Source organism: Petaurus breviceps, unplaced genomic scaffold (genome assembly GCF_028583685.1).
Source record: "Petaurus breviceps papuanus isolate PSGF00001 unplaced genomic scaffold, PetGlider_PUasm1.0 90977, whole genome shotgun sequence".
Classification (NCBI taxonomy): Eukaryota; Metazoa; Chordata; class Mammalia; order Diprotodontia; family Petauridae; genus Petaurus; species Petaurus breviceps.
In genome coordinates this window covers 11,859,475-11,878,552 of record NW_027187391.1, presented here as the reverse complement: position 1 = coordinate 11,878,552, position 19,078 = coordinate 11,859,475, and the positions used below count along the sequence as shown (strand labels likewise).

General features: G+C 38.8%; 1 protein-coding gene and 1 pseudogene across 1 annotated transcript in view; both read right to left on the bottom strand.

Moving 5' to 3' along the window:
• Positions 1–924: 924 nt before the first annotated feature.
• The window catches only part of SLC2A12 (solute carrier family 2 member 12), a 72,805-nt gene continuing 54,651 nt past the window's right edge, over positions 925–19,078 (bottom strand). Inside the window, exons 4-5 of the mRNA XM_069077341.1 lie at positions 12,188–12,320; positions 925–2,573 (exon numbers count right to left, since the gene is read on the bottom strand). Of these exons, the coding sequence (XP_068933442.1) occupies positions 2,429–2,573; positions 12,188–12,320 (278 nt within the window). The 3' untranslated portion in view covers positions 925–2,428. The remainder of the gene's footprint in view (positions 2,574–12,187; positions 12,321–19,078) is intronic.
• LOC138152978 (hsc70-interacting protein pseudogene) lies at positions 8,565–11,462 on the bottom strand (annotated as a pseudogene).

Sequence of the window (19,078 nt, the reverse complement as noted above, 5' to 3'; positions counted from 1 at the left end):
GTACAGATTCTATATTGTTAATTAGTTTTGAGCACATATACTTGGTTTTAATGAGCTTCCAGACTTAAAGCTATTAATAAACAAGGGAGAAATAAGGAAAGAAGTACATATGGAACAATGACATTTTTTGTAACTATTTAAAAACTAGGAAAAGCAAAAAAAAAAATTAACCCAATGAATAGACTCAGATCTCTTAAGATTTTCAGTGATGGTTAAACCAGCTTGATTAATACTTTCTCAGATGGGGTATTTGGTTTTAAAATGGGAAGGGGAGACAGTGCTGAGAGGACAGATATTGTTTATATATAGCTCAATCAGTATCAGCAGGTAGTGTTAGATTACAACCCCATAGGGTAAGAGCAACAAACAGATATATATGGTAAGAGATAAATGGCTGTAAAACACCTGTCACACACAGAGTTATACTGGGGGAAGAGTAAGAAAAATAAATCTTCATCCACAACTCTCCCTATTTTTGCAAAATCAAGGAGTTCTGATGTAAATGAGAATTAGTAAACATTTATTTGGAAAATAGAATTACTAGTTTTTTGATACTGGTTATCACTAGCAATAACCAACAAGGTTTATAAGCATCTATTGATCATGAGTGCTTATACTGAGGTATAATGGAGTAGACTATTTGAACTTCAACTAAGGCATTTGAGGGAATGCCTCAGAAGCTTATTTAAAAAACAATAACTAAACCTGACATGTTTACTTCCCATCTATAATATCTCTTGCTATCCATATTTCCCTTATCTTCCAGGGAAATCTAAGTAGTGGATCTACCAGTCTTTCTCTAGGTAGAATTATTTCTTGCATTGTATTTTTTTGTTTAAAGCATATCTCCAGTATTTGAGCTATTGTTGCTTTCCTAGATTTGTATCTTCCCCAATTTGAATATAAAGACCTATGAGAGATTTAGAGACTTGTTATCAAATCAAATTGTAAAATAAAAAAGTATTTTTTAAAGGTCACTGGTTTTTGGTCCCCCCCCCTTTTTTAAAGAAGTTGTAGCTTGAATTTTTTTCAAGTTGGATTGATTAATGATTGAAAGTTCTGATATACATCTTCTATCCCTTAATTAACATTTATATGTTAGTATCATGAACTTTTGGTGGTTGTGGCTTTTTGCTTTTCTCAAACTCTGCCATATTTTCCATGCAAACACCCTTGCCCAAGTCCTTAAAATGGAGAAACCACATGCAGCACAGAAAGCAAATCCTAAATTAGATGAATTACTCAGCAACATATATGCCTTGTTCACTTCTAATGGGGTTAAGGACAAGTGAAATAGGTGTCTTGGATGACCTAGTCTTTGGACATCTATAACTTTACACAATCTGAAAGCAGCCTAAAGTTTAACTATTATAATGGCCTATTGGTTGTAGCCTGAGGTAGTTAATTCCTGAGAATTAGGAAGAAGTTGCAGACACTAAGCACTTTATCTTTGAAAGCCTTGATAGGAGAAAGTTTTGAAAGCTTACTTTAAGGTAACAAAATAAAAATAACTGATTAATTGTCTGGCTAACTTCTGAATTTCATGAATCTTTTCATAAGTTTCCACTAAGGGTTACAACTGAATATGGTCCCATATTTCCAAATTCTCTTGGCATCTCACTTTGGTAACAAGAAAAAAATGTTTAAAAATGAATTGTCATCTATTACTACAGAACTGATTGTTTATTTACATGGGCATTGAGATCTGGAATATTCAATAGGTTCAGAAAGCCCACTTGAAGGATAATGTTATAACAGTTTTAAAATTACTACATGAATTTTAATTACAGCTATAGAAACCTTTGCTATTCTTAATTAGATACAGGCAAGCAAGTATACCCAATCAAAAACATAGCCAGTCAGAGCGTTCTAACCCTTTCTAAACTAACAAAGAAAGAGGAACTGCATCCACAGAATTTGCCTTCTCTTACAAAAAAAAGAAAAAAAAAGATCCACTCTGCAAGCCAGGTTCCTATAGTGGTAAAGTCATATTTGGAAATCTGTTCCTTGTGCCTCTGAAAATAAACCTGTATTTATATATATGTATATGTATATATATATATATATATGTATGTATGTATACATATGTGTGTGTGTATTGGGGTATAGAGTGGTCAAATGATTGCAGAAGATCTGTTCTTAAATTGTTCAGTCAGAACAGTGGAAAGCAATTACCCAACCACACATTCTCAGGCCAGTTCTCAACTGGTTCTTTTAGGGAATGGCAGGTAGTTTGGTGATGTCTCCTTCCTCTTTCACTAGTTAGACTTTAAGATTAAGAACTGACTTTTAAGCCACTTGTGACCAGATTAGGAAATACCCTAAAACTAGCTTCAGACACTGAAGTTCAAAAAAAAAACCAAGATGTATATTAAAATAAAGACACTAAGGGTCCTTACGCCAAATCAATATCATTGTTTGCCTGGCATCAGTTCTCCTGAAAGAGCTGCTTCGACTGCAGCCTTTTGCACTCTAAGAACTGCTGCTCTTGGTGTTTTGTCTTTTGAAGCTCCGTTGACACTAACTTGTCTCTCTGATGACTCATAAGATAAATGTTGTGTTTCACATAGTTCCTGAAAGAGAAAGAGTCACTAATGAAAACATCATTCTTGCTTTATACAGTGCTGTTTTTAAAAATATTAGAAATATTTTAAAAGCCACCCTGGAGTTTGTAAAATTCTAGGGGTATACTGAGGTCATGTTATGACACTGAAGCCTTTCTATATAATATATTAGAACACAGGTTTTTGTTGGGTCCTGTCCAAGGCATATTGAGCTATCAAAAGAATTGCAAGGATGTCATTATTGCACTTGTACCTGCAAATTTGAATTTCGAGTACAATGTTATAGTTAAGCTTGACGTGGAGTCTGCAAAAAATTTATCATCCACAAAGCCTACTATTTCTCATTTTAACCGTAATACACAAAAATTTAATTGCTAACAGTGGGGGAGAAATGAGTCATTGCAACCACTTCCCCCACCCCCAGTCATTGAGATGTTTGCCATTTGTATCAATATATCTAGGTAAAATGTCATCAAAAAGCAATTTCTGTGAGATGGCTTTTTCCTTGGTTTTTCTTTCTCCTTTTTTCCTCTTTCTTTCCTTTCCTTTTTTTTTTTTTTGCTTTCCTTCCTCATTTTCCACTCTTTTCTCCTCTTTTCCTTTATTTCTTTTATTTTTTTCTTTTTCTCCCTTTCCTTCCTTTTCTTCCTTTCTCCTTTCTTCCTTTCTTTTTTTCTTCTTTCTTTCTCCTCTTACACTGGCCCAGTGCCCAAGCAACTTTCTAAGATTTTAATTTGCAAAACCATTTCGGATTTGCATTACTTTGAGGGAACTCTCTTACTGGGAATACCATATATTGATGAAATCACAGGTCTCCGCAATATAAAATAAAATTCTTGGTTTAAAGGAAAGATTAAGTTCTATAACTGAAATAACTAAGATAGTGAACCATCTTATTTTGAATTCACTGCCCAAAAGACAGAAGTTTTCTCTTTTTTGTTACAAATGAAATTATTAACATTATAGAATGTTTTCCCCTCAGTTTATTGAATACCAGGCACCATGAATGTTACGTAAATTTATCTAATTTTGCAAGAATAGTTATATAAGGCCTTAACCCCAAATGTGAGAGAAAAATGTTAAGCAATAAAAGATATGAAAGTATCTTAGATACGGAATTCACTTTGACTTTGTCTTTAGAATATCTTATTGTAATTCCTATACCAAGACGATTTCATTAGTAAATGTAAAGTTAGGGTTCCAGGCTACTGGATCCTTACTCTGCAGCAAAGAAATACCTTACCCTCTTCCTTCAGTTCACAGCACTCTGGACTTCACTAGCTGTGGAACCTTGGGAAGGAATATTTGAATTTCAAGTCCCCTTGGCATTTAAAAAATGTAATCATTAACATCATTTCTAAATATCTTAACTGTAAAACTGACCATATACCTGAAGTTCATAGAAGAGTAAGACAATGCTTAAGAGGATGGATATGTTACATGGTTAAGGAAAAGACACTACAAAGAACAATGTTAAACAGAGTGACGTTTTGAAGAGAATGATGTTTGGGGGTTGGAGGGATAGTACTCCACATAGGAGCAAGTGAAGGAACGAAGTCATTTAGAACTGGTTTTGATTGTTAGAAAATTAGGGAGGTGGGAAGGCAGAGAACTCATACCACCCTTGTTCATGGTAGAGCTTTTCAGAACTAAAGGCCACCATAGGGATCTAGTCTAACCTTGCCATTCTGCTGCAGCAAAATATTTTTCATGTGTTCCCACAGTTTAAAAAAAAATCACATGTTTCTGCATTTAAATGAATTTTACCTGTTTATCGACCAACAAAATGTCATTATTTAAATTTTTTGCAAGAGAGAACAAAATGCCATACAGAAATTAAAATAAGATGATGGAAAAAGCAGGCAGAAGAGAGGGATGTGGGGTGAGTCTAATGAAAAAAAAAAGATTTGTGGCACTATGGTAGTCATGCTTGTGTGGTCTTCTAGTTTATGAAAATACTCCAATTAAATGGCATATAGATTAGCCATGTGATTTATCTTATTCCATGGTCAAAAAGGAAATCAAAATATATTAGAAATCTGATGTTCTCCTTTGAGCAATTTAGCTAGAACTTTTGTTTTCTGATCAGGCAGAAATTTGTGTTTTCTTAATGCAGAGAAAGGTATGCAAGTTTTTCAGTAGTTGGCTATAAGGTCAGAAAAATATAGAGAGAGAAGCTCTAAAATTTAGCTATAAAACAAATTGCTTTCAACTAAAATTACTAATTGACTCAAGTCTGCTAGCATTGTTCCTATTGGTAGTAACAGAATAGTAACATTGAGTCCTAGTGGCCTCCCAGTTTGGCAAAATACTTTTTTGTTAAAAATCTTCCTGGGGAAATTGGGACAAATTAGTAATTTAGGCTACATCACCCACTGAAAAACTGGCATTCCAGGGAGTCCTTGAAAACAAGCCAATAGTTCAAATGGGAGACATTACTCAGATGAAAACTAACAGTTTTCATAAGAAATAAGAAAAATCCACCCACATGGGTGTGAAACTGAAGAGTGATGCAATTTCTGAGTAATTGTAAATGGCATTTTTATACTGATATTAATCTAAATGTCATTCCCTACATATCTATCAAGGAGCCATATTTCTTCCCTCCATCCTCTTTTGTAACAAGGGACACAATTGCCTTGCTATCTACTTGCAAATTAATATGAGGAAACAAAACATGCCAGATAAACCCATCAGTTTGGCTTACATATGTCAGAAATGTGTAACCCTTTATTAAGTTTAAAATCAGCATTTTTCTCACCTTCTTGCCTTATTTAAAGTAGGTTGCTTTTGACCTTGGTCCCTCCTGTTGTTTCATTTGAATTTTTAAAAATTTCCTTGGATGAGGGATTGGGAAGAGAAAGCTTAAAAGCAAACAAACTTCTGTCCCTTTAAAATAGTTCATAATTCAGTTTCTCTAATTCGGACAGGCTTGTCCTACCTGCCACCCACGTTAGTATGAGTTGTCAATTGACTTTTTAATAGGCATCAGTTTGCTCCCAAGGACTGTTTTATTCTCTTTGTCCACTAGGTGGGAGGGTTGTACTTAGGCTTTCTTTTTCCCTGAATTAGAAATCAGACCTTGACTGTGCCGTATCGCAGATACACCTGCATATTTCATAGTCCCTTTTCTCAGCCAGATTTCCTTCTCAAGATTTTTAGTTTTTTGAGGTATGGAAGCAAAGAGAATGGAGGTTGTCCACTGGTTCCCAGAACTCTGTGTCCATTATCTATCTCTTCCCCTCTTCTGTTTTGTTTGTTATTGAACCACATTTAGGGAAGCTTTTCTGAATGTAGAACTTCCCTATGGGCTATTTTAGCCCAAAGATGCTGGTAGATAGCTCATAGGCACTAAAACACTCTGTACCAAGTATTCTAAGGCCTCATTCACCTTTTAAATATTAACTGATCTAGTACTTTTAGAAATATATTTGTCATTTACATTAATTGGAGCAGGACCCAATACTGCTTATTATCATGCATATTTATACCATGGACAAACCTAAATCATACCTATACTTAGCAAAAATCTACATTAGGTTAACGCTGTTAATTTCTAAATTGTTGTTGTAGTCCATTAGTCTTGTCTGACTTCATGACCCCATTTGGAGTTTGCTTAGCGAAGAAAGATACCAAAGTCATTTGCCATTTCCTTCTCTGGCTCATTTTGCAGGTGAGGAAACTGAGGCAAACACAGTTAGGTGATTTGCCCAGGGTCATAGAGCTAGCAAGTGCCTGAGGCTAGATTTGAACTTAGGAGGATATCTTCCCAACTCCAGGCCTGGCATTCTATCCACTGTGCCACATTTCATTTTCCAGCTCATTTTATAGATGAGGAACTGAAACAAACAGGGTTAAGTGACTTGCCCAGGGTCACACATAAGTGTCTGAGACTGGATTTAAACTCAGGTCCTCTGATTTCAGGCCTGGTGCTCTATCTGCTGCCCCAGTCTGTAAATGGATGCTAACATATCCCTTGACATTAGCATAATAAAGAGATCTGTTATTGTATACCATAAGAAGTAGATTTCCATATGCTTGGTTCATTAATGAACCCTTTTGCAGGCTTTCAGACTAGACTATTGAAACTGGTGTGTGTGTGTGTGTGTGTGTGTGTGTGTGTGTGTGTGTGAGAATGATCCATTGTGTACACAGCACTAACCTGAGCATTTGGACAAACAGGTAGAAATCATCTCTTGACCTAGAGGGTTTCTAGGCTAGCTATAGCAGGCAATGAAACTAGTTAGCATAATACAAGCCAGTATGTGACTATTACTTTGAGAAGAGCAGAATAAGTTTTTATAGAAACATAGGCACAGGGATTGGATCTATGATTCTGTCGGTATAAGTCACCTTTAGCTGAAGAAACTCTTCACCAATGTGGGTCAACATCTTCCCTGTAATTTATCATCTTAGACAGTTGCCTAGAGCAATGAAGGAGTTAAGTGACTTGCCCAGGGTCACAGAGCCACCATGTTTCACAGTTGGGACTTAAACCTAGGCTTTGGTGACTTCAAGCCTAGCTCTCTATCTACTATACCTTTTTGAGAAAGGAAAGCTTATAGGGTGAGGTTACTTAAGGAAAGCTTCATGGAAGAGAAGAGGCTTGAACTGGGCGGGGCAGAACTGAATTGGCCAAAGTCCAAAGGCTAGGTTCACAGGTGGCCTTTGGAGGAACTGGGACCCTCTCACTATAGGTATCAAGCAGAGGCTCAGTAACCAATTAGGTAAATTATGATGAAGATTCCTTTTGAATATCAGTTGAAAAAGAACTGCTGAAGTCCCATCTGACTCTTAAAATTCTGTAATTCTGGGAGGGAACAGTGTCAGTGGAAGCCAAGGAAGTAATGAGAATCATCAACACAGCAACTACAACAGAGAGCTTGAAAGTATGAGAAGTGGTGGCCTTGTTCTTAATTTTGAAAAAGGACTATATTGACATTTCAGAAGATGATCCAGTGACCAAGTTAAAGGAAAGATGTCTACTCAACTCATTCCTGGAACTTTTTCAAGTTGTTTTAAGGAACATCTAGGAAGATTACATTTTGTAGGACTTGTGGGGGTAGGGGAATTGGTAGGAAAAAATGTTAAAAAGAAAAGTCTTTTCAGTATCCACAGTCAGCTCCACCTATGGGATTAGCTATTTGGTCCCTTCAGAACTGAAATGACTCCTTTCAGAAACATCACTACAATGGCAGTCTATAACGATGGTTACCTGTACTATATCGCATTGATACCATTTTGCCTTTTTTTAAAAAGGAACTTTAAAAAAAATAAGTCTGTCCATTTTCTCCCTTTTACTTGCTCAAAAAAAAATTCTTACTTTTTTTCATATTTGAAGAACTAAAGAAGTCCCTGGAGAAATCATAAGATTTTTTAAATACTCTTTAACTCAGTTACTTAATTTTACAATCTTAGCACTGGAATGGATTGTAAAGGTCATCTAGTATAAACCTACCTGAAGCATAAAAAACCTTGACAACATTCCCAACAAGTGGCCATTCCACTTTGACTTGAAGACTTTCAGTGATAGTGGTCATTTAGGCATTCTGTAAACACTGATGAAGTAGCCACCATTCAAAGCACTATACTTTGCCTATGTTTGTCACTTAACCTTCCATTTAACAGTTGGCCCTACGTATTCTTTTTTTTCCAGTTTGAAAACCACACTTTATTTGTGAAGGTGACTAGAAATATCCAATCACTTCTATTTTTTTAAGCAAAAACAAAAGAACAAATTCTCCTTTCACATTTTTCTTTCTTGTAGGGCTGTTCGGACAAGAAAAAACACAGGCTTGACTATTATGTTGCATTCCTAGACAAATGGAGGATAAGCTTGGTATTTGCAAACCAGTCAGACCCAATACACTCTGAACACAGGCTGTTTTCCTAAGATCAAGAGGGCTTACCCAGACTCAACTATAACAAACTTAAATGTAGGATGTAAGGTTTAGTAAACCCAGCGAAAGGGAGGATGCATGGTGTCATGCTGGGGACTGTAAGGAAGGCGAGCACACCAACCAACAGGAAAAGTCCAAGAGTCTCCGCCTGAGCAAGTGTCCAACACTGCACCAGCTGCACTTGCCAGGTACATGGGGAGCAAAGTGTCATCAGTTTACCCCTGACTTATTTCAGGGATGTTCCATGTTCATTCTACTGCCCCAGCTACTCCTGTCCTTAAAAGAAAACACAGACAGTACATGAGCATCACACAGAATGTACTTCGGTGGGGAGCCCTGCCCATTCGGGCAGAGCCAGAACTGTTCTCTGGATGGCACCAGCTTACTGTTATTTAAAACGGAGGAAAGGGAAGCAGAGGTGGCACCTACAGAAAGGAACATCTCCGTACCAGAAAGCAGTGATAAGATCCATCATTAAATAACCCTACGATGCAAAAAGAATCACAAATCTAATCTATTTATGAATCACATATTTAATATTGGATCATATAGCCAAGTTCACCTACATGTTTATATATCCATTAATCCAATACTCATGCCCTCCTTCCCCAAAATGGAAAGATTAATGCAAATGTAATTTTCAAGGGATATTTCCCAAGTAAAAGAAAGGAAACCAGGAACTTCTTTCCTCCATGTTTCAGTACAGAGAAATAAGTAATGCTTGGGGTCCTCAGGGTCCCAATGAATAAAAATGAAATTTCTTGGCCAAATGAGAAGTTAAGAGCATTAGCCTTACATATAGACTATAAACAGTAAGTGTTGCATTTTACATGAAGCCAAGCATTCGGAAATGTTTGCACAATTAAGTATACTTCCAAAGGTGGTCATCATACATATTAACTGTATGAGGACTATTTTTAGCCTAATAAAATGGGGGGATAATAGACTGGAAAACAACTGAAAACATAGAGCCCAGAGAGGGCCAGGTGTCTCGTTGTCGAGAAAAAGACATCAATTCACATCCAAGAAGAAAGAAAAGGACCCTCCTCCTTCCTTTCCCTAAACAGAAACACAAACGTTTACAGTGACAGACAACAGGGGAGTCAACATTGCAATGTGGTAAGCCAGTCTCACAGAAGCATTCCCAAAACGTATGCCCTCATGGCAATGCAGGGGCTGACTGCTTAATTCCTGCCCACAATGCCATGGGAGCGAACACTTAGGAACAATTCCCCAGCCCTCACTGCAGGCAGGTCCAGTCTTTGCCCAAGTACTTACTACATCATTGGTGGTCCCACATTTGGTTTTGCTATCAAAAGAAGTATTTTTTTTAAAGCACATAAGAATTAAAAAAAAAAAATCAAAAATCCCCAATAGGCATGAGCCCACTTCAATTTGTACATAGCTATATAAGGACTATTCGCCTGATTAGTCCAATTTCCCACCATGACTAGATAAGAAATCTTTAATATAAGTCTCTTCTTCCTCACCCTGAAATCTAATTAAGTCCAAGGGAAAGCCAAAATGATTAGTAAAGAAAATAATTTTATGCACTATCTTTCCTTTCTCAAACTTTAATTTTAGAAGTTTTGGAAAATGCTTTTATGTTTGTGGTTCAGAGTAGGACAACATTATCTGGTGGACTAATGGCCAACCAATCACTGTAAAATGCTCCTGTTGGCAGAGGAGGGGGGGATTATCTTCCAAGCACCCCAGTTTTCTTCACCAAAAGTTCAGAGGTACATTTGGTTTGTATTATTTCGAGGTCCATTAAGTGATCTGGGTTGCTTTTCTGTCAGTAAGGGCTTTATTTGTTAAAAGGCCATTTACACTTGACCTCCAAATTTGGCTGACAATTTGCTGATGAGATTCATAACCTTTGAGTTGCTCTGATATTTGGACATGTTCGAGGGGTTCTGTGCCACATACTGGAACGCTACCATCACCTCTGGGTCCTGCATGGCTGCCAGCACTTCTGGGTCACTAAGAATCTCATTGAACCCGGGCATTCCTGCCATCCCAGGCATGGCCCCTCCCATGCCAGGCATGCCTCCAAAGTTCCCAGGAAAACCTGAAAAAGAGCCAAACTGTGCTCCAGATGCCCTCCAGGATTCTTCCTCCCTTTGGGCTCATTCATGTCCCTCCGCAGCCTTCTTCACCCTTTCTAGCCTTTCTTTGATCTCTCGTTCCTCACGTTTTCTTTCGTATTTTCGCCTATGTTCAGCAATCTTCTGGGCCCTTGGTTGGACTTCCTTCAGCACAGCACGGGCATCTTCATCATAGTCCAGTTTGCAAGCCACGGTGAGATCCTGGGCTGACTCCTCCCAGTGGCCAAGGAGTCTGTGGGCTTTCCCTCGCCACTTTAGGCTGGGCGGAGTCCAGGTTTATTTCAATCGCTCTGTCACAATCTCTAATAGCAGCATTAGGCTTTTGCAGTTTTACAAAGATACTGGCTCTCTTAGCATATAAAATGGCCAAACGGGGATTGTTTGACGGCCTCTGTGAGTAACTGAATAGCGGTCTTAAGGTCACCACCATTGAGTGCATCAACGCCTGCCACTTTGTTTTCATTAGCCTGATCCATCATCTCATCTGTTATCTCAGCAGTCTCATCTCCTATTTCCTGAGGGGAATCTGTATCTGCTTCATTTACTCCTTCATTATCGATCTCTACGTCACTGTCGAGCTCTTCTAGTTTGGGGGATTCTTTGGGTTTCTTACTTTCAGTCTTTTCCTCCTTGATTTTTCCTTCTGATTTCGCTTTATGTGGAGCACGTGGGATTTTACCTCCATACTCTCCACCCAGTCCCGGAGGAACCGCAGCTCCTTGGTGTGCACAAAGCCTGGGTCCTGCTGGCAGAGCCAGATGAAGGCCTGGAGCTCGCTGAGCTTGCGGCTGTCCATGTTGGGCGGAGCCGGGGCCGGGGAGGCGGAGGCCGGAGCAGCGGGCTGTGGAGCAGCGGCGGGCGGCTGCTCGCGCTCCTGCACGACGAAGGCGGCGCCGGCGGAGACAGAGGAGGCGGAGGAGGTGGGCGGGAGGATGTGAGACGTGGGAGTGGACTGGGCCCTGGACTGCCCTATGAATTCTTCTACGGGAAAGGAGAAAGGCCTTTTCCTCATACCACTTCTAAGTCAGGTTATACTACTTTCAAATTTGAAATTTATTTAAACCAGTCTGCTAAAGCTTCTATTTATTCTGATTCCCTAAACTTAAACCAATTTCAACTGAGATATTTTTGGACATGTAAAAAAGAAATCTAGGCATTTCTGTTAAAGTTGTTTTGTTTTGTTTTTCTCCAAGATATCTAAATTTTGGTTGGGACAAAAATTAGCAATTGAGGTATCAAATACTTACTTGCAGCAGTTCCAACATTGGGAAGGAAGCATTATATATATATATAAGTGTTCCACCAGAAACAGGAAGAAAACTTCATAGGAGATGGAGAAATTAAGAGAAGAGAGCCTGAATGTCTCTAAGTTCTGAAAACTTAGAAAGTTCACTCTACCAAAGGCTACACAGTCTCATTCCTTAAGCGAGTCATACTGATTTTATAAATCTTTAAAAGATGAAACAGATGGCAGTAAACTCAATCATGGGCTAGATGACCTCAGCCTAAAAAGACTATCCTAAATTAATTGTTGATCTATTATTCAATTGTATCAAAGCTAACTGTGTGCCAGTCACATGTTAGTAGAGATAAAGTATCAATCATTAATACTTACGATTTTGCCATTTCCATTGATATTTGTTCCAAAGAGCATCCCTTTGTTTCCGGGATAAACAAAACAACAAAAACCAGTGCTGCTAGACTCATTATTGTATAAATAAAGCACACCCATGGCAGGCCAATAAGTTCTACAAGGAACACACAAAAAAGCTGATTAGTTCTTGGGTTATGCCAGTCACTTCATAACTATATGCAATTCTGATTTTAATCATACTAATGATAACCAAGGAAACAGGAATCATGAATTCTAAGGTCAGCCACTATCCAAAGGTTTAAGTTCTACAAAGAACACATAAAAAAGTTGATTAGCTCTTGTGTTATGCCAGTCACTTCATAAATAATACACAACTCTGATTTTAATCATGCTAATGATAACTAGGGAAACAGGAATCATGAATTCTAAGATCAGTCACTATCCAAAGGTTGCATTTTCATTAACTACACACCATAACAACTTTCCCTGAGGAAGGAATTAGTAATCTGGTTGCCACTGCAATTTAGACTCAATGCCAGCATTTTATATTGGATTTTAATGATGTCTTTTTACAGTGTTCCCTTTTTTTGGAAGAGGCTTATACTTCTCTATCCAAAAAATCAATTCATAGTGGCTAATATGTCATTTAAAACTGCTATCACGTGTATTCATAACAGGTGTTTTTCTAGGTTCAGGAAGAGAAGGTACATGGCTTATAATAAAAAGGTATCAAGTTACCAACAATGTATTAGCAAGGTCTGGGCCCTCATTGTTGTTGTTCATTTCTTTGATTGTCTATTAATTTAAGACACAGCCTGATTTTTCCTTCAATTGTTTCCAACCAAGTCCACTGACCATAGAATTTTTCAAAGTTGGAAGGGAATCTCAGTAGTCATGTGAGCCTGCCCATGCCCAAAGAAGAACCTCAACTACAACACAGTAGACAAATGATTAATCAACTTTTGCTTGAAAATCTTTAACTAGGGGATTCCCAAAGCAACCCACTGATGGGAAAAGAGCTATAAAAACTAGGCAGGGTAAGGTACCCAAATTAAAAATGTGTGTGTGTGACCTGCCCTTATTCCTTGAGCCCTGTAACACTACATTCCAATTATTTTATTAATTTTTTTTACTCTTTTTAAATCTCCTCGGTATAGTTCTCTAACCTTCTATTCCCACCCATCTGTCTTCTTCTCTTGTACATTTTCCCCTAAAATAATAAAACCATAGAATTTTATAGTTGAAAAGAACCATAAAGGTCATCTAGTCCAGTTTCCTACCATTCCGAAGTCTCTTCTATAATATCTAGTCTCTTCTTAAATATTTCTTGTGATGGGGTACTCATTAAGACAATCCATTTCATTTGTAGCCATAATTTTTATAAAGGTCCCTCTTATTTTTAACCAAAACCTACCTCCTTGCAATTTCTGCTCATTGATAACCTCTGAATACAAATATACAATAAATCTAATCCCTTTTCACATAATAAGCCAGTAGACATTTTAAGAGTTATTATGCCCTTCCCCACCCCTCACCTCTATCCCTGCCAGTGTTTCTCTCCTACCCCAACCTCTGCCCCCACCCTCCAGGATGAGTATTCTCAATCCCTTCAACTGATTATAATAGGAGGTGGTTACTAGACTCTTTAGGATGCAGCTAGCCGGTAAGATGCATAGAGTGTCAGACCTAGAGTCAGGAAGACTTCCTGAGTTTGAATCTGGCCTCAAACACTTACTAGCTGTGTGATCTGGACAAGTCACTTCACCTTTGCTTTAGTTTCCTCATCTGTAAAATGATCTGGGGAAGGAAATGGCAAACCACTCTTAGTATCTGTTCCATGAAAACCTCAAATGGGATCACAGGGTTGGACATGACTGAAAACGACTCAACAACAAAAGTAGACCCTTTACTATGATCTCCTGGGTGGACTCTCCTTTGTCAGTATCTGTTTTAAAACTTCTTAAAATGGGGTATCCCAGAGGCAGAGCCAAGATGGCAGCATAGAAGCAGGAAAGCTCCATGAGCTCTCACCATAACCACCTCAAATACCTATAAAATATGAATCTAAACAAACTTTAGAGCTACAGAACCCACAAAGGGACGGAAAGAAACAAATCTCTCACTGAAGGCAGCCCGGAAGGCCTACAGGAAGGGTGCCCAGCCCCCAATGAGCCCAGAGTTTTAGCCTCAGGGTAGCCTTGAGCAGCAGCAGCTGGAGTGGACTTCGAGAGAGTGGAATACCAGCAGCAGTGGCAGTGTCCAGAATTACCAACCCATAAATGACAAAGACAAACTAAAAGATCAGAAGGTCAGTGTGGAACTCTGTTGGAACTCGGGGGGACGAGAGGACAGAGGAGCACGGTCTGGCTCCTGCCCCCTGGGACGAGAAGTGGCAGAGGCATGGCATCCCTGCAGCCACAACAGCATAGCTGCTTCAGAGCTCCTGGCCTGAAGATCATACAGAGACCAAGCAACCATTCAGAGGGTAATAACTCTTGCTTTAACCTGCTTGGATCTGGATCGCTGTTTTGGGTGGAGGTCCCGGGGTGTGTTTCCAGGTGCCAGAGTTTGTGGAGGCTGCAGAGAGGGCACCCAACTAATAGCTCCAGCAGCTGTGAAAACCCCAGCAATTTGGGAAAAAGCTCTCCTCTCTGGAAGGAGACTTCTACTATGGCAAAAAGCTCAAAAGTCAAGTAATTGAGTGGCAACATAAGCAAGCAAAGGAAGCAAAACCAGGGCAGCAATCAAATTTTAGATTCCTTTTTTGGGGGGACAAAAAAGATCAAAGCATGGAGTGGGAGGAAGACAAAAAAGGCAGAACTCCTGCACCAAAAGCTTCTAAGAAAAATATGAATTGATTATAGGCCCTGGAGGAGCTCAAAAAGGATTTTGAAAATCAAGTAAGAGAAGTGGAGGAAAAATTGGGAAGAGAAATGAGAATGATGCAAGAAAATCATGAAAAGAGAGTCAACAACCTGACTGAAAAAAATAATACCTTAAAAAATAAACTAACTCAAATGGCAAAAGAGACCCAAAAAGACAATGAGGAGAAGAGTACCTTAAAAAGCCCAATTTTCCAGATGGAAAAAGAATTTCAAAAGGTCACTGAAGAGAATAATTCCTTCAGAATTAGATTGGAGCAAACGGAAGCTAGTGACTTTATGAGAAATCAAGATACTCTTAAGCAGATTCAAACAAATGAAAAAATAGAAGGCAATGTGAAATATCTCATTGGAAAAAACCACTGACCTGGAAAATAGATCCAGGAAAGATAATTTTGAAATTATTGGACAATCTGAAAGGTATGATCAAAAAAAGGACCTAGAAATCATCCTTCAAGAAATTCTCAAGGAAAATTGCCCTGATATTTTAGAACCAGAGGGCAAAATAGAAATTGAAAGAATTCACCGATCACCTCTTGAAAAAGATCCCAGAAAGAAAACTCCTAGGAATATTATAGCCAGGTTCTGGAGTTCCCAGATCAAGGAGAAAATATTACAAGAAGCCAATAAAAAAACAATTTGAATACTGTAGAAACACAATCAGGATAACACAAGATCTAGCAACTTCCACATTAAGGGACTGAAGGGCTTGGAATATGATATTCTAGAGGTCAAAGGAGCTAGGATTAAAACCAAGAATCACCTACCCAGCAAAACTGAGTATAATGTTCAGGAGAAAATATGGGCATTCAATGAAATAGAGGACTTTCAAGCATTTTTGATGAAAAAAAACAGGTAAGTAGAAAATTTGATGTTCAAATACAAGAAGCAAGAGAGACATGAAAAGGTAAACAGGAAAAAGAAATCATAAGGAACTTATCAAAGTTGAGCTATTTACATTCCTGCATGGAAAAACAATAATTCTAACTTATGAAACTTTTCTCAGTATTAGGATATTTGAAGGGAATATAAATATGTGTATATATATGTATGCATACATATATATGTCTATATAGCAGGGTATATGTACATATGAATACATATGTAGGTGTGTATATATGTGTACAGGTATATATAGACAGGGCACAGGAGCAATTGAATAGGAAGGGATGATATTTTAAAAATAAAATTATGAGAGAGGAATATAATGAGAGGAGAGAGGGAGAGACAGGATAGGGTAAATTATCTCATATAAAAGAGGCAAGGGAAAACTGTTACAATGGAGAGGAAGAACAGGAAGACAAAAGGAATTGGGTCAATCTTACTCTCACTGAATTTGGCTTAAGGAGGGAATAACATGCACACTAAATTGGGTATCTTACCCTACAAGAAAGTAGGGGGAAAGGTACAAGAGGGGGGATGATGGAAGGGAGAGCAGATTGTGGGGAGAGGGTAGTTAGAAGCATACATTTTTGAAAAGGGACAGGGTCAAAGTAGAAAGTAGAACAAGTGGGGGTGGGATAGGATGGAGAGGAATACAGTCAGTCTTTCACAATATATCCACTATGGAAATGATTTGGGTAACTACACATGTACAACCTATATTGAATTGCTTATCTTCCCAGTAAGGGTGGGTGACGAGGGAAGAATGGAATGAATATGGAATTCAAAATTTTAAAATCAAATGTTTAAAAAAAATTATTTTTTTTACATGCAACTGGGAAAATATATATACAGGCACTGGGGTATGGAGATCCATCTTGACCTATCGGAAAGTCAGAGCGGGGAAGGGGAAGGATATAGGAGAAAGCAGATTGGGGGAGGGGGAACACAGTGAGATCACTGTTTTGGGGTGGTGGATAGGGGAAAGACGGGGAGAAAATTTGTACCTCCAAATCTTGTGGAAATGAATGTTGTAAACTAAAAATAGGGGCGGCTAGGTGGCGCAGTAAGTAAAGCGCTGGCCCTGGAGTCGGGAGGACCCGAGTTAGGTTGCAGCCTGAGACACTTAACACCCACACAAAAATACTAGCCGTGTGTGATAGTAATGGAATGTGGAGATTCCCCTGTATTGGGCTTGGTTTTCAAATTGATTGTATTAAAACCCAGAGCTTGTTAATCCCACCTGTGGGATGGACTTTTTGATGTGAAAAGAAAGTCCTGACTGGGAGGAGCTGGTGACATAGATTTGGAGAGACACGAGAGAGAGGCGGAAGTTCTTTTTGGAAGCAGCACCTCGTGGAGAGAGACTAAGAGATTGCTGGTGGCCGCTTTGAATTGCCCTGGACTTTTGAGACCTGCCCCCTGAGCTGCCAAGGACTGAGGAGACATGGCTGTTTTGCTGGTACTTTGTCTGTCTGTTTTGATGTTACTTTGCCAGATTTGTCCACTGGTGAAAGACTGTCCTGTTGAAGAAGTCCTGGAACCTGGCATTTGGTTAAGAAGGCCTGAGACTGTCCTGCAGACAGAGAGTGAATACTGTCCACTGGTGAGGGACAGTACTGAGAGTGAATACTGTCCACTGGTGAGGGACAGTACTGTTGTTGCAGGGGTCTGGAGACTGTCCGGCAGACAGAATGAATACTGTCCACTGGTGAAGGACAGTGCTGTTGTTGCAGGGGTCTGGGAGCCTTTCTGTTGGTTCAGAAGCCCTGAAGAGGGATTTTCTTGTTGTGTGTTTGCAGAGATCCTGGGAGAGGGCTTTGCTAATGTGTTCAGGGGTTCTAGGACTGTTCTACAGACAGAGGATAAATTCATGAAGGGACTGGCAATGTATCTTATGGCCTTGCTAAGCCTTGTCTCTCCAGGAACTAAGATTGCTGAGAACTTGCCTCGTGTCAAGATGAAGAAAAGACCTCCATTTGGGTATTAAGTGCTGTGTTTAAACTTGATGTAACTCTGGGGTAGATTCAATTGTGATCCAGGGGTGGAACTTTTGACCTTTTTGTGTTCTATGGTTGAGCAAATGAATGTATTTTACTTATGTTTGGAAACTAATCTCCATTTGAGAAGAGGGGCTTTATGGTGGACTTAATTAAGGTATAGCCTAGGGGTGGAGAAGTATTTGGAACAGAGACTTTGTAATTGATTGAATGATTGGAAAGTCCTGGGGTGGGGTAGGCCTTGGAGATGATTTAATCACACTTAGTAAAGGCTGTATTTTGAATGATGTCATGTTTTGATCTTCTCTGTTCTTGGTTTGTCACTAAATAAAATAGAGAGCACCTATGCTGGTATTTTGAACCTGGGAAGTTGCCTTTGCTTGGTATTACATTACACCGTGTAACCTTGGGCAAGTTACTTAACCCCAAAATTGCCCTCCAAAAGGCAAAAATAAATAAATAAATGAATGAATGAATGAATGAATGAATGAATAAACATAAAATTTTTTAATGGGGTATCCCAAATTAAACATTAAAATAAAGATGTGTTCTAACCAGTGTATAGTACAGTGGGAATACTAGCACCCTTATTTTGGAATTTGTACTTCCTACTAATATAGCTCACTCCTACTAATATACTACACTAGCTTTTTGGCAGCCATGTCACATTGATAGCTTTGTGGTTTTTGTCACATGAACCATTCACTGTTAAGCCAGGCCTTCCTGATCCTACCTTTGATATTCAGAACCCAAGTGCGAGACTTCACATTTATTCTTGGTAAATAGCATCTTGTTAGCTTCAGCTAATTTTCTACTTTCCAATCTGTCAAGGTCACTTGATAAACAAGATCTTTTTTGAAATTTGATTCTGTTAGCCAGCACATTAGCTCTCCTTCCCTGCTCTTTCTATTACTCTGTTTTATTTCCCCCTTTTCCATTCTCTCCTCACTTTTTCTCTTTTCCATTCCACAAACAGCTAACATGTGTGAGTATGGACAGTCAGTATGGTATACATGAGAGGAGCTGGTCAGAGTTCCCTTGTTATTTCACCTTCTGACTTTAGAAATGGCAGGACTCACTTTGAACATGAATTATTAATGACTTTGACAATCTGTTGAATGCTATGGACCCCTTCTCAGAGTGTTTTT